The 16,172-nt window shown below is 37.6% G+C and overlaps 2 protein-coding genes across 4 annotated transcripts in view; one reads left to right on the top strand and one right to left on the bottom strand.

Moving 5' to 3' along the window:
• Window positions 1-2,433: 2,433 nt before the first annotated feature.
• LOC124166889 (protein ENL) lies at window positions 2,434-6,627 on the bottom strand. 2 transcript variants are annotated; one of them, XM_046544602.1, is made up of 5 exons: window positions 6,393-6,627; window positions 5,967-6,144; window positions 5,657-5,880; window positions 5,336-5,500; window positions 2,434-5,111 (listed from the first exon to the last, which is right to left on the bottom strand). In XM_046544602.1, exons 1-5 carry the CDS (start codon window positions 6,402-6,404, stop codon window positions 3,465-3,467), a joined length of 2,226 nt encoding a protein of 741 aa, XP_046400558.1. In that variant the 5' UTR covers window positions 6,405-6,627; the 3' UTR covers window positions 2,434-3,464. The 2 variants fall into 2 exon arrangements, with proteins under 2 accessions (XP_046400558.1, XP_046400559.1); XM_046544603.1 differs by lacking the exon at window positions 5,336-5,500.
• A 23-nt stretch (window positions 6,628-6,650) lies between these two features.
• The window catches only part of LOC124166888 (elongation factor-like GTPase 1), a 65,614-nt gene continuing 56,092 nt past the window's right edge, over window positions 6,651-16,172 (top strand). For both annotated transcript variants that reach the window (XM_046544601.1, XM_046544600.1), the window contains exons 1-6: window positions 6,651-7,040; window positions 7,113-7,192; window positions 7,277-7,419; window positions 11,812-11,943; window positions 14,824-15,032; window positions 15,934-16,138. In XM_046544601.1, coding sequence (XP_046400557.1) covers window positions 6,877-7,040; window positions 7,113-7,192; window positions 7,277-7,419; window positions 11,812-11,943; window positions 14,824-15,032; window positions 15,934-16,138 — 933 coding nt within the window. In that variant the 5' untranslated portion in view covers window positions 6,651-6,876. The remainder of the gene's footprint in view (window positions 7,041-7,112; window positions 7,193-7,276; window positions 7,420-11,811; window positions 11,944-14,823; window positions 15,033-15,933; window positions 16,139-16,172) is intronic.

Raw genomic sequence — 16,172 nt, 5'->3', positions numbered from 1 at the left:
ATTGTTTCATGAAGTGTCAAGAAGAAGGGTTTCATGATTTTAGGAGGTTACATCGGGAAATGAAGTATGCACAATAATGTCATTTGCATAAATAAATTCCCCTAACTATCCTCTATTGGCTACAGTAAAAATATTGGGCTTTTCAATCTACATACACATTTATGAAATTACATGTTATAATAAAGTATACATATTTCAATTGGCTATTGTATCAGGTTGTGCTTCTTAGCTTGTTTACATACAAAAATTTAGATTACCAGTAGAAATTAAATGTCATTTTGACAATGGAACTATTGTTAGGGGTGTCATAGCTTAAGAATTATGATAAAAATCAAATGAAAGTTATTAGCCTATAAATGCCAGTCAAAAAAAGTTTAAAGAAATGACGTCCTAATCAGTTTAAGTTATTGAAAAAGTGGAGTTAAAGAAATGCGTTGATATTCAAATTTGGTGTAAAGTAAATTTACTGGACATTATTAAAGAATCCATAAAATCAAGACTTTTAAAACTATGTACGTCATAATGTGTATTTTTAATTGCTTTGGGAGCATCTATGTATGTATGTACTCATAAGCTCATTTTTTTACCATTTTGACTCCTCCCTTTGTGAGCAAAAATAAGGATTTGTTGAATCCTTCTCTTTCTTATGTATGGTGTCTTCAAAATTACCCCATATACAGGAAACTAAATTCACAATATTTTTGTAATATTTATCTAGCAATGTTAGATGACTCCTTAAAAAAAACATACCATTGAGGTTAAATGATTGTTAAGTGAGTGAGGTTAAATCATTATAACAGCGTATGTGTACAGCTTGGGGAAATCAGGGAAATGAAAATTCAGATTGTAAGTGAGGGAATTTGGATTATGGTTAGGGAAAAACTCCAGATATGCTGCAAAAAGATAAAAATAGCAATTGATGGTGCCGCTGTGTTTGAGAAGTAAGATGGTTGTTTTGTTTCCTCCTGTTTGGGTAGCAAGGAAAACATGACTTTATTCTACAACCACCAACACTACCACTGTACTTAATGTCACAAAATACCTTGCAGCATATTTCTTTCAATTAAATCCCTGTATATGACAACTTCACCACTTTTATTAGGTCAGGGAAATGTTAAAAATATGGACTGGAAATCAGGGAAATTGAAAATTGAATCAGACTTGCATTAGAATGTGTAACACCATAAATTACGTATCAGGGCATTCTGTATACAGTACAATATACTCTACTCCACCAATCCTCCTTCCTTTGCTAAATAGATAGATTAAGTAAGCAATGCCATTGCCACACCCCTCTCCCAATTCTCAGGAAAGGTAAGACCTTACCCTCTCCGAGCGGTACTAACTTGGTACTACTTGAAAATGTCCCTACTCAGAATGGAACCTCCATTAAGCACTAAAGGTATCCTAAAGAATTACTTATTAAGATTACTTTCTGCTATCAAAAACAAATAATACATATCGGTACACATGTTTAATGGGTATATATCAGTATCAAGTGCAGAATAGCAATTACTTGGTACTTCGTGATTCCCGGATGTATCGACCTCCACTGACAATGCCTCATGCTCTCAATACATAACTGAATCCATTTCTACTGAAAATTCGTTTCACACGTGATTCCTAGCTGTATGTACTTCCACTCATAATTCCTTATACTAGTAAGTACTTCGTACTCAACACTTCAGTTTTGAAGTACATATCTAGGTTGATCTGAAAACATGAGTAGGGATTCCTTTGTAGTGATTAAAAATACTTGGATACATCTGTATATTGCACTATATAGAGTGAGGGATCCTGGTTCAAATCTAGGCCGAGGCAAAACTGTTTGTGGTACACTTTTTTTTTCAGAATTTTAATGCAATATATGTCAAATAACGACCGTAGCTTCTGCAGCATAAACTGAACATGCTTAATAGTGGATGAGAATGAACAATTAATACATCTTTTTCTTCATTCTCAATAGCTTTCGTTGATAGCATTCGCTAGTAGACGTTGCAATGTCTATCGATACCTTCCTTAGTCATTCAGTGAATCTGTGCATATGCTTCTATATTTTGTTAATTAAGTAATTAATTTATAAACGAATTTAGGCTCTTGTGCTCGATAGTTGAGATCCCTACATGTCCCTGCCTAAGTTGTTCGGGTATGTTCATCGCGTGTGCTAATTTCCTACTCGTCCCAGAACAAGGCTCGGAGAGTGGTGCCATGAGGTGGCAAGTCGAAACACTATGCAGAGATATTTTCAAACATTCCGGATTTCTCGGTTTCCGGATTTGAGGTCCTCAACTGTATGTTATTTCATTCAAATCAGAAAAAAATATTGAGGAGGAGGTTCTGACACATCTTCCCTAGTGAATATGCTTCAGTAAAAAGAGTAGCAAACATGATATGACAAACAAAAAAACCTCAAAAATAAATTTTTAGCTGCAATTTGTAAAATAATTTTTATTTTTTCGGTTGAACATAATCATTTATTTAAAATAAAATTGCAAAATTAATTTCACCATGATATTTGTTATTCGATGAGTAATGGCAATGTTCATGATTATTAATCGAAGTCAGTTCCTTCAAATATAAGTTCTCTATTACATTCAACAACAACTAAGTTCCATGCACAATAAAAATAATTGAAGGGTAAGGCCTTCTTCAGTAACATATTTACAACTTCGGAACCACCAAATCTCAAGAATTACACGAGAAGACAGAAATACCAACAAAATGAGATTATTGATAACGAATCACTGCCCTCTTGACATATAAAAATGCATGTCTCGTAAAAAGCAGTGATACCAAACTGAGAAGAAGCCTAAGGCAATTTTAGACAAAATATATTCCACTTCTGAGATCAAAACATGATTGGCTAGTAACAAGGCACCAAAACTATACTTCGAGCAAGCAATCTCATCCAAAATTAAGTTGAGATGTGGTCTCAACATATTAGTATACACATTTAAATTACATTTCAGTCAATTTTATCATACAAAATTACAAACCACTATTTGCTCTCATAATTTGTACATTCCAGTTTAAGAAGTAAATCACTAAAAATTTGTGCAAATATTGACATAATGGACATAACATCAAATTAACGAGAACAGTCTCTCTATAAAACGAAACATGATAATCTTTCAATAATTCAAATCATTTAAATTCATAACCAATCCCTCAGCATCTCTTTTTGCTCCAGGAATCACCAACTGAAAACAGTACACAAGTAAGCAACAAAAAATAAGCAAATATTTTCTATAAGGTACTTAGTTTCACTCATCACATCACAAGACAATTCATTCTTCTCCATTTCTGTTAACTGGGATCAAAAACATTACTGGAAACATTTAATACAACACTTCACCATGTCAAAAATTTCATGGAGGTTTGTGAATGCTAGGATACAATTTGAGCACATGATTGCACTATGAAAATATATGTATTTCCTAACATTGGCACAAAACATCCATTCGTCACGACACAGTAAAAAACTCCTGTAACTTCTTAACAGTACTTTTATCCAAGGCGCACAAGTCAACATCAAAGCTTTTACTGTTCATCTCATACTTCCCACTTTGTGCCAAAACCTGAACAACCCTCTGTAGCTCGCCATCATCTTTTATGGTCATTATTTTTTTCTGCAGGTCAAGCAACTCACTCAAATACTCTTTTGAAAACTTGGGCTTATGAACGACAGCAATGTCTGGGGGTGGTTTCAACGCAATATCGTTTAACTTTTCAATCTTCATCTTAGGAACTTCATCGTCATCCTCCTTCGTTTCCTTCACTGGTGTTGTTTCGGGGACAGCTTCTTCCCTACTTCGTTTGCTCCTTTTCTTCTTCTTCTTCTCCACTTCCTTGCTTTCTTCCACCACTGACTCGACCTGTTCCCTCTCCTTCTTCTTTAAGCTTTTTTCCTTTGATTTACTTTTCGAGCTGCTACCCCCAGAACTACTCTTATCACGGTGCGACGACTGTTTGTGCTTGCTCACTTTCACTTCCTCCACCACCATTTCAGGAGGTTCGACAGGATCCGGACGGACCGTCTCTTGCTTTTCCTCGACCCTGGGAACCTCTTTGGGGGGAGGCTCTGGTTTCGTCTCCCTGGGGGAGAATGTTTTTGATTTCAATTTCGGCAGTTCGATCACATCTTCGTCTCCAGAGAGGGGGGAAGTTGAGGAGTCACTCATGTGGTCTTCCAACTCGGCAAAGAGGGTGGAGAGGGGGTGTTTAGAGGGTTTATCTTTGACCACGGGGGCCGGTCTCTCGGGCTCCTTCTCTGGGGAGGGCGGTAAGATGGGCGAAGCCTCGGGGGAAGGACTAGGGGAGTGGCTTTCGGATCGTTTCCGTTTCTCGACATGGTGATCTCCTCCTGCACTGCTGTTCTCCTTCTCCTCCACTTTCTTCGTCTTCTCTCTTTCCCGCGACTCCTCCTTCTTCTTGTACTTTTCCTTCTCTCTCTTCTTATGCCGGTGCTTGAGTTTTTCCTTGTCAGTATCCTTGTGCTTCTCCTTCTCACGCACCTTCTCAACTTCCTTACTCGAGTGCTTAGGAGATTTCTTCACATCTTTCTCTTTGCTTTCTTTGGCATGTTTTTCAATCTTCTCCGGCCTCTCGCTGGGAAATTTTTCCGGATCTTTGTGCTTTTCTTTTTTGATCTTCTCATCTTTTGCTTTCTTCTCTTTCTTCCTCTCTTTCTCAACCTTCACCTCCGAACTCTTCGATTCCACTTTCTCTTTGTGTTCACTACTACTAGATTTTTTCGGCTCTTCCTTGGAAAGTTTTGGGGGGGGAGATTGATGCTTACTGCTACTTTTCTCTTTAGAGCGATCACGTTCCTTACTCTTGTCCTTTCTCTCACCCTTATCATCCCTCGAGCTACCATCTTTATCTTTTTTTATTTCTTTCTGAGGAATATGTTTCGGCTTAGAGGAAGTATACTGTTTATCACTATTGATTTTATCAGGCTTATCAACTGGTTTACTATTTTTACTGACAGGGGATACTTTACTCTGAGATGGCTTCTTTGGGTCTGGAGACACCTTGGCAGTTTTTATGGGTGGGCCAAAGAGGTCAGCAAATGATTGATTGCTTGATTTTGGTTCGTCAGACTTTCCTTCCTAGAATGAGAGGAATTTGAAAGAAATCAGCACACAGTCAAACAATAAAGAGCATAAAATATTCTATAATAAAAGCAAAAAATTTTGACAAATCTTTTTTGAAACAAACGTGAAGCATTTCACTGTAACTTTGAACAGAATGAACAGGAAGTGTGATTAATTTTTAAGCACCCATTTTTCTATTTTTAGAATGAATGCTAAAAACAAAAGTACACACAGTATACCTTTATTTTAGCTTTCTTTGAAGGGTCGCTAGTTAATTTAGGCTTCCCTGCAAGTGTAGGAGTTGAATGTTTAACAGTGGGTTGAACAGAGGGAGTTCCTTCTTCTGCACTAGTCTTTTCAGTTGATACTGAGTTACCACCTGCCTCAGAGCCCAGTACGCCAACCTAAAATTATTGCATGCAAAATATATTGGTTGGGTGCAACTTGAATAACATCTGCTAATGACTTTTGCTCTTTTGGGGCATTTGAGATTAGTGTGTAGCACAGCCACCGAATTAAGGTTAAGTTAATACCAAGAAACATCATAGAATAATGCTTACCCCACCACCGCGAATCAGCTTCCTCCTGAAGTCTTCTGAAGGATTGGAAAATGTATATTTTTCCCTTTTAATGTTGCTGATTGGAGGGCCACTATTTTGAAGATGCAGATCATAGTAATATCTGACTTTTTTCGGTTCATCTTTATTTTTAAAGTAAACGTCAATGGGCAGGTTGAACCCTGCATATCCTGATTCCTTAAGGCAATAAGGTGGCTCCTTTATCACTACAATAAATAGCAGTGGTTAGTATTCGTTAGACGAAACAAAAATTATAAGCAAAGTATTGAAAATGTAATAAAACTGATAATACCTCTTTTTGGTTTCGGAAAGGTTTCATGCAGATGGAAAACAACCTTGTCCACAAAATAATTAATGTCGGCATTGTCTACTCCACGGACAAACACTTCCCAATCATGGGTGAATCCTTCTGGCGTTCGTTTTGTTCTCACAGAAGCTTCGTGTCCTATTTCAAACCAAACTTCCACGCACTAATGAGAAAATAAAAAAAATAAACACCAGAAATTACCACCGAGGCAAATAATTGGATTTTAATTCAGCTTTACACACAAGATTTCCACTGCAAGCATGAGGTATTAATACCAGAATTAAGTTGAGCTACATGACGTGCATACGTTTTGAAAATGGGAAACATAAATACCTTGTGCGCTAAAAACATTAAAATGAGGCAAAAATAACTAATTCAATCAAAGCATAGATGAGCACTTCAGCTACTCACCGAATAAGCCATAACCTCTTTACATTGGCGTGATCGCGAGTGGTTTTGATTGTTTCATAGTAGCAGATAATCGGGAAAGAGATTCACGGTAATAAATTCCTTCGAAAATATGCAGCATAAACAACCTATATGATACAGTTATCATCTCTAACATAAAAATTACTCTATCAACGCCATTCAAGCTATTGTTAGTGTTAGTTTATGCCGTTTATACACAACATTGCATTTCGTATCTCATTTGTTTTTCAGGATAAAGTGTGTTTGATTTCGTTTTCAAGTGTGAGTTGCGAAAACTTTAGAGAATACTTTTGCTCTGGCGGTTACCAGAAAAACACTTGTGAAAAATTTATCGGATATGAAATTATGATGAATATATACTATAATTGTGAGATGCCATGCTCTAGCCGCTGAACACTTGTTCTTTTAATCATTGCCGCCATCCAGTTCTCTTCCAAGTGCGGTGAAGTCAGAATTACCAGCCAATATGAGATTGGTGACCAAAGAGAAATTACAGGAGCTTCAAAAGCGCTCATCTTCTATCCGGAATATATGTATTATGGCTCATGTAGATCATGGAAAAACGACCCTTGCAGATTCGTTGGTAGCGTGCAACGGAATCATATCCTCAAGACTGGCTGGCAAACTAAGGTAAATATTCGATTAATTCTTGGCCGTCCAAATTTATCTTCTGTTACTTATTTATTCCCATGTTATTGCTAGGTACATGGACAGTCGGAAAGATGAGCAAGAACGAGGAATCACAATGAAGAGCAGTTCTATAGCTCTCTTCCACAAATTGGGTAATGCCTTATTTCATTTATTGCTCTATGAAACTGAACATTTTTGTTAGTTTTTGAATAATTAATTGGTTTTGTTGTTTTCAGGTGAATCCAATGAATTCCTAATAAATTTAATAGACTCACCCGGGCATGTGGACTTTTCATCTGAAGTTTCCACTGCCGTCCGGCTTTGCGATGGTGCCATTGTTCTGGTTGATGTGGTTGAAGGTGTTTGCCCTCAAACTAAAGTAAGCAATCATTTTGAATCGGCATATATCCATGTATTCTGATCAATATCTCACAAACGTTCATATAATATGGTTTTAGTACCTATTTGATAGAACTCAACTCAACTCCGCCCTAGACTGACTTTCTTTGACTATCTGTAATACATTTTAGGCTTCATTTAACATATTCTTCCGTTTCTATGATAGTTGGAAGTTTTTGATCCTGTCCTGTTGAGATACGTTGAGGGGTAAACGAGGAGAGAGAGGATTCATCATCACTCTCTTAGTTCTAGAGTTGCACTATTCTGATTAAATTCATGGTTTAATTAAGGGTATAGGAAAACCGATGAACCCCAAATAATCCCGTCTTATGAAAACTATACTCGGTTGGTGACTAGTGCTATTGCAGGTGGCTGTGTTGCCCTCCTGCAATGTCTTGAATATCTTTCTCCATTCCTTGCTGCAGTGGTCAGTCATCAGGGAATGTAAGTTTTGCCAGGATTGTACTTGGAACCTTCATTGACTGACCAATGCAGTAAGATCCAGAGTATGTGAGATGTCTTAGAGTTAGGCTTTCTTTCTATAATGGATCACTCATGACTTCTTTTTCTACAACAAGAATTGTATTACTTCATGATGTATTTATACTATATATCTGTACTCTTCTTCATTGGTCAATGTTCCTCGAGATGTCTCCTATTCCTGTGTGTCCCAAAACCATCAGAAGAGATAAATGTTGCTGGACATGTATCTCTTCTGATGGTTTGGAACAGAGGCAGTGGTGCCTACTCCATGGGGCCCGAGCCGCCTTAAAAATTCGTTGTGGGTGTGAGGAAAAAAATGTGTCAAGTTTGCCGATTTTCCCCGGAGTGTCCAGATATCGAGATTCAAGTTATCAGGGTTCTAATGTTGATCATATGACTATTCTAAAATGCTTAAAACTCACTTTTATAAAATTTCCCGGGGAAAAATCCCCAGTTTGGGGCCCCCCAAACCGGGGATAATTTTTGTTAGTCGGCATCTCTGAACAGAGGTGCCCAGCATAAAAACCATAAACAGGCTCCACAAAGCTTGCTTATGTGGTCTCTTATTAAAATCTTAGAGGACTGGAAGGCAGTAGGATCTAATTCATGAGATTTATCTTGGTACAAAAATTGGACCCTTCAGCCGGAAAAGGTTCGAGGCCGACAAATTAAGAGAACAATTGTCTTTTTGTCTCTTTGATTTTAGACTTAACTTGAAAAACACTGTCCTCTTGAATGTCGGAAGAGATCATGCTGCCTTTGACCCAGTTAGAAGCCTTAGATGTTTATGTCATCGCTGGGTTTCAACCAAACCATCTATTTTTACTTTCTTTTTCAGTTTCCCCTTTAATGCCATAGCCACCCAAAGTTGACCTATGCTACCTCCACTATAAATTAACCTGTAGGAAACACTGTATAGCCTCCACTCTATTTTCGTCTGTTCTCAGTGCCCCAATTTGTTTATTGACGTTTTCTTCACTCCATGCTTGACGCTTTTTCTAACTTTCCTTCCATTATCAATGTCCATGATATCTGTTTATTGACAAACATTGCGGTATGCAGAGTTACCTTTAATAATGGCAATGAAGTTGTTTACTGAGACCTTTAATACCAGTTCATAGAAAGAATTAGGTAGACAGTAGGGACAATAGACAATTAGGTAGACAACAGACAATAAGAAGACGTGAGCTACGACAAAAAATTTTCCTCATTCAGCCATTCTCTTCTTGTGAGTCTGGCCAGCCTCTATAGCTGCTGGGGTAAAGTCCTTAGCTTATATTTTAGATTTAATGTACCGCTCAGTATGTGATGTCATCGACTTATCTTCTTGAAGTTAATACTGTTGATTTTTGCTGCGCATAACTCGAGGAGGCGGTGGATTGAATAACATAAAAATATAGGTGTATGTATATGTTTTGCAAACTCTTATCTCACAGGACAAAAAGAAGTTATTGATTGAATACATTTTACTAAATCCTTATGCTTTGGCAGATAGAATACAAGACTTCCTTTGTGTGAGAATTATTTGAACGTTACTTATTCACTTTTTACTGTGAAAATTACTTATTCATCCAAGGAAAGAATGAGAGATGCTTAAAGACCCCGGTATTTCCTTATCATACCATTTTCTAGGTGTCCTTGGGAAGATAATTTTACCGCTTACCTGATCAATGCCTTCTACCGTCTTACATAGTCTCTTATCCAACATGAAAGATACTCATAGATTTTCATCTATAGTGCTAAATATGTTTCACTCCCACATTACCCACCATCCCTCCATTTGGTCTTCCACCAGTCCATCACAACTATCAACCCCAACACCATGATATATTTTCACATTTCTGTGATCCCACCCTTATGATTGCTTAAACATTCCGTGCTCATGGCTGCTAACTTCTTCTCAATTTTCTTGGTCACCTTCTCTCTGTGAGATGATTATAAATCTCGATAAGAAATTTGCACTAAAGAGATGTGAAAATAGGAGAAAACACAGCTGTGGAAAATAGTCATATATAAAGAGAGGTATATGAAACCACGGCAACTTCTAGTTTGATTGGGCCATCCCCTAGTCAGCTGGTCACCACCCACCTGGCACTTGTAATCTCAATATTCGAACCCTCCATGACATAGACTTTTGGACAGAAGTGGGACTCTAGAAATGCATCCTCTTCTGCTATAGTTTCTTCTTTTTAGAATTCACAACTTCACTAACCATAGCTTCCATCAATATTCTTGTTGAGTGCCATTATTACCTTGGTTTTTTTATAAAAATTCTCTGGTTAATTTGAGTGAATTCACATATTTTGAGAGCTGTGTGAAAGCATTGTACATTATTGAAACAACACTCCTAAAATGTATTGCTCGCTCAATTATTCAACCTGAAGGTTGGTTCGGATGTATGGGGCTAAAGCTCATCCCAGACTAAGCCTTAAATGTTTAGACGGGCTTAATTATCATCTTTTAAAAATATTAGCCTTAAACTACCTGCAGCTCACTGACTGCTAGGACCATAAGAGCTGGATGTAAATGTTGTCTATTTAATCGTTTTAAGAGAGTACCCTACCTGTATCCATGATGAAAGAACACAAATGGTAGTTTCCACACTTTTTAATTCCAACACTCAACAACCGACCACGGTTTCAACATATCGTGTTATTTTCAAGGAAATTGTGTTTTTATCATGGATATCGATGGCTAAGTTGTAAAAACATGTATCTGAAAAATAGCAACTTTTCAGGAGAGCAAAAAAACAATTAGGTTTTGTTGATTGTACGCTAAAGTTAAAAACAAAAAATTCAATAAACTGATAAAGAAGCAGTCATTTACCGACAAAGAGTTGTTTTTTGCTTGAATTTTATTTTTTAATGTTATTACATTTTGTATAAGATAACTGTGCCAAGCCGGCCAAATTTTGAAATATGTATGTGTTGTTAGAACCTAGCCATCGATATATCAAACTTCCTGGAAGTAAGGAAATAAAACTTTGTAAGGTTCACTGGTATTTAATTATGGGCACGACCCGGGTTTCGTAAATTAGTTACATCGTCAGGTGACTGATCTTGCATGCATCATACATTTATACACAAAGTACACAAGTGACAGTGAGGACGTCTATCGGAAAGGAAAAGGACTGGTTGAAAGGGCGGGGGTGAGGGTTAAACACGGAATGGAATAGGGAGAGGGGGGAGGGGGGGGCAAGGGGGAAAGGGGCAGCCTTGATTTGGGACGAGGGTTTTTCCTGTGAGGATAGGTATCTGACCCCAACCTCCCCTGGCTGGTCAGATACCTATCCTCACAGGAAAAACCCTCGTCCCAAATCAAGGCTGCCCCTTACCACACCCCCCTCTCACTATTCCATTTCGTGTTTAACCCTCACCCCCGCCCTCTCAACCAGTCCTTTTCCTTTCCGATAGATGTCCTCACTGTCACTTGTGGACTTTGTGTATAAATGTATGATGCATGCAATATCAGTCACCTGACGATGTAACCAAGTTACGAAACCCGGGTCGTGCCCATAATTAAATACCAGTGAACCTTACAAAGTTTTATTTCCTTACTTCCAATATGGAGAGGTTTCACAAAGTAAAGCCTGAAGTTATTAGTTATATCAAACTTCCACCAAATCAAGCCAGAAACGATTTTACACTTCCTGTGTTTTTGACCTAGGGATGTGCTCTGTCTTTGCTTTGTGGAAGAGATTTTTTTCGTCTCCAACAGTCTTATCCATGTAATTTTTGATGCTATTTTTTTCATATTATTAAAAGCACCTTCATGTTGATCATGAGTTGAAAATATTATTGAAGTGAGAAATTAGTATTGCATAGATTATGTGAAGCTATAGGCTGTTATTGTCTATTGTGATTGTAAATGTGTTGGTCTTTCTTTAAAGGTGTGCCTGAAGCAAGCCTGGGAAGAAAACATAAAAATGGTCCTAGTATTGAATAAAATGGATAGATTAATTGTAGAAATGAAGCTCACCCCACTGGATGCTTATATTCATCTGACCCAAATAATGGAACAGGTAAATCTTTCATTTTGGAGTGTGAACAACTTGTGAATAAAGTTATCATTTGGAGCAAATGGTGATGATTACTTGGTTATTATGTGGGTGACATTTCAAACATGAGGCGATCTATGCCAAGTCAGACAGTAAAAACCTTTAATGTCTGCTATTCCGATAAAACTTGGTCATTTCAGTCTCTTGGAATGGCAATTCATTTATAAAGACCGTCCCAAGGGTCGTGTGTCATTTTTGACCCGTAATTTTAGTAACTTTGCATGGAGCAATATTCATGAAAATGGGCACACTTATGGGGAAAGGTCCTAAGTTTTGTTGAGTGCAAGCAAAATTTTATAATTTTGACCTTTTGACCTCACAATGTGGGTCCAAACCAAAAATTTGAATTTGCCTTAAGGAGTTTCAATGTTAAAAAAATCGAGATAGAAAAAAGTCTGAATTCCATGGACCACGATGTCAAGTCATAGGTTTTCGGACACGAGAAACCTGAAAATAACACTTTTATTTATGAAAATTCAACCGTCGACCCAGGAAGGTCACCTTCAAGGTCACAAGGGTGGCAAAAAGAATAGCGTTCCAACAAAGGTGTCAATCCATGGATTTATATGCTGCCCAAGTCATTGGTATTGTCCAAATACCTGTATTATTCACTAATTGACCTCCAAGGTTTATACGGAGGTCTAAGGTCATAGAGGTAAACGTCCGGCCATCGTGACAACCAAGGTGTCGAACCATTGGTTTTGAATGGTGCCAAAGTTGGTTTTTCAGTTCATAGACCCGTATTGTTGATTTTTTGACCACCAAGGTCTCAATTGGGGTCAAAGGTCATAGACTTAAACATCGGGCCATCATGACAACCAACAAGTCAAACCATAGGTTTTGAAGAGTGCCCATGTCAGTTTTGCACTTCATAGATCCATATTCTCGATTTTTTTTAACAGCAAGGATCATAATGGGGGTAATAGGTCATAGAGTTATGTTTTTAAATAATAGGGAAACCAATGTCCCCAACCAAAGGTTTTGAAGGGTCACCAAGTGAGTGGCGTAGCACACATATCCACTGTCTTTTCCGACAAGAGGGCAAGGGAGGCTATTTTTATTTTCTCTATGACCTTTGACCCATATTATAACTTTAGGAGGTCAACAAAATTTGTTATACGGATCTATGAACTGCCTAACCGACTTTGGCAGGTTTTGAAGGGTGCCAAAGGAAACAAAACCAATCATGCCTGTAATTTCCTTGTGATTAGTATTAGAGGTAACAACAAAGTATAATTGAGTCTCATGTTGGAGTCATAACCTAATGTTTCATATTAAATACAATGTATGTTAGTAAAGAAGGTAAGAGAAGGAATTTTTAATGTACAGTTGAGGACCTCAAATCCGGAATCCAGAAACCCAGAAAACCCGAAATCCAGAACATTTGAAAATTCCTCTGCGTAGTGTTTTGACTTGCCACCTCGTGGCACCACTCTCCAAGCCTTGTTCTGGGACAGTGGCGCCGACTCCATGGGGCCTGCGGGGGCCCGGGCCCCCTCAAAAGATCGTTATGGGTGTGAGGAAAAAATGTGTCAGGCTTGTCGATTTTTCCCGGGAGTGTCCAGATATCGAGATTCGAGTTATCGGGGTTCTAATGTTGATCATATGACTCTTCCAAAATCTTTAAAAAACTGAAAACTCACTACTTATAAAATTTCCCGGGGCAGGATCCCCGGTTTGGGCCCCCCCAATATTTTTTGTAAGTCGGCATCCCTGTTCTGGGATGAGTTGGAATTTAGCACATACTATGGACATACGCTAAGAACCTTGTCAGGGACACATAAGGATATCAAATATCAAGTACAAGAGCCTGAGCACATGTATAAATTAATTAATTTACTAAATATACCATGAAGACCAGAAATCCAGAAAAACCAGAAATCCAGAAGCCCTTCGGTCCCAAGCTTTCTGGATTTGAGGTCCTCAACTGTACTATATACCCTAACTATATCAGTGCCTAAAAAGGACTCAGGACGTCCATTAAAATCCTTACTATTCATTCATGGATTTAAGGTGGGGGCAAGTGCCCCCCCCCCCCCCCCAAGTGCTTAAAAAATAGATGAGATTTATAATGCAAAAATTTATAAATTTTATATTATAATTTAAAAGTTATTTATAGTTACACATTAATAAATTTCACATTAAAATTATGAGTGTATTTCCGAAAGTAATTGTTGTATGTAGTTTTTAATTCCAAATATGAGAAGACTGTTTTCCAATCAGAAAGGTCTCCTCCTCCCCAGAAAATAATCCTGGATCCGCCCTTGTTGCCAATGAGAAGAGGTGAAACTTACCACCTCAAAGTGAAGCCAATAAATCAGCCACCATAATAACCTACTGCCAAATTTTCTCGCAGGAATGTTTTCAATGTAAAATCCTTCACAAGGTGAATTGGCTTTACGGAAAAGGAACTAGAAAATTTGTAGCTTTTCCTGTCAAATACTAATATTGAATTTTTCTGTTTCTGAATCTTCTATGAATATGAAGTTGCAAAATATGGCAAATCATGATTGTTGTTCTCTCTCATGTGGCGGAATTGAACGATGACATGGCAGTGTCTTCATTGTATTACAATGCATGAGTTTAAGTAAATTACGTCTCTAGTTAAATAAGCTGCAAAATGGTAGCAGATGGATGCAATACATTCAATGGTTTTTGGCTCAACTTTGTGGAAATTAATACACGGAAATGAAAAGGAGACTTGGTTGCTCGTACGGACGAAATAAATCTGTGGAAAGCGGCGAAGTCTCCTTTTCATTTTCGAGATGGATGCAAATTAGCGGATTATATTGAATTTTCTTAACATTATTTGTTTTTCTAGACTTGAAGTCTTTTTTTCAACAGGTGAATGCTGTAATGGGAGAGATGTTTGCTTCTTCAGTGTTAGGTAAAGCGGAAACTGCCGAAGAGACAGAAAAGAAGAGTAAATCTTCCTCGTCTAATGTGTATGACTGGAGCTCTGGGTTGGAGGATGTTGATGACTCAAATCTCTACTTCTCACCTGACCAAGGGAACGTAATATTTGCAAGTGCAGTTGATGGCTGGGGTTTTGAGTGCGTGGAGCTTTCATTCTTTCCTTTAATCATTGATGATATTTTTAAATGTGATATTTCATGCACTGTCATATAAAAGTGAATATTTTTTTACTTATAATTTTGATGAATTAATTTCTTAATGAAAAGAATAATAGGGTAGTTTCCTTCATCAAAGAAAACAAAAGGCATTGATTGCGATTCGTTACCCACCATTAGTGTATTCATAATATACTAATTATTTGGTTTTAGAAATACCGGTTTAGACGAATGGGAATGGTCAATTTTAACCTCATTTGAAAAAGGCCAGATTGGCGCCCATGCGATGCCAATCCACGTGACATCACAGGGACCTAGTTTCTATATGAGTAGATAGGAGTTATACATCGTTTGAGATTACCAATGCATGCATGAGGCGCAGACGCCAGGGAAACATGTCTTAATAATCACCTATTAAAACTGATAATGGTCGGCAAGTTTCCTTCGTTTGATAAGGTATTAATAATCCTTATTTAAGCCAAGCGCTACCTGCTAGCAGGGTACTCTGCTACCTGCTAGCATCCAGCGTCGTATCAGCGCTCAAAGCCTCGCCCGAAGGTCACCTCACTTGCAGCAGCGGGAACCAGAACGACGTCACACGGGATTTACCCAGCATTCATACTTAGCCGTCGTGTTTTCGCGCATTTGAAAATTTTCACTTTTCATTTATTCGGGAAAAATAGGTATTGTCATTTAAAAATCTAAAAGCGTGAAATACGTACTCCAGGAGTAATAATCTTTCGATTTAGGCAATAAAAAAATAATAGGAAACCACCCTATTATGTTCTGAATATGATTTAGTTTTCACTTACTTTGGTCATTTACATTTGTGGAATAATCACCGATCAACTTTGTTGAATAATAAGCTTGAATTCCTTATCAGGGTGAAACATTTTGCCAAAATATTTTCCAAGAAAATGAACATGGATGAGAGTTTACTTGAGAAGACATTATGGGGAGATTATTATTTCAATTCTAAAACAAAACAAATTACCAAAGGAGCTCAACTGAAAGCTAAAAAACCACTATTTGTGCAACTCATCTTGGAAAGTTTGTGGTCCCTTTATGACACTGTCATCATTCGCAAGGTATTGTTAATATTAATCTGATTTACGTGTTTAA

The sequence above is a fragment of the Ischnura elegans genome, chromosome 10 (assembly GCF_921293095.1).
Source record: "Ischnura elegans chromosome 10, ioIscEleg1.1, whole genome shotgun sequence".
NCBI lineage: Eukaryota > Metazoa > Arthropoda > Insecta > Odonata > Coenagrionidae > Ischnura > Ischnura elegans.
Note: the sequence above shows the minus strand (reverse complement) of the source record. Positions and strands in the feature narration are given on the sequence as shown.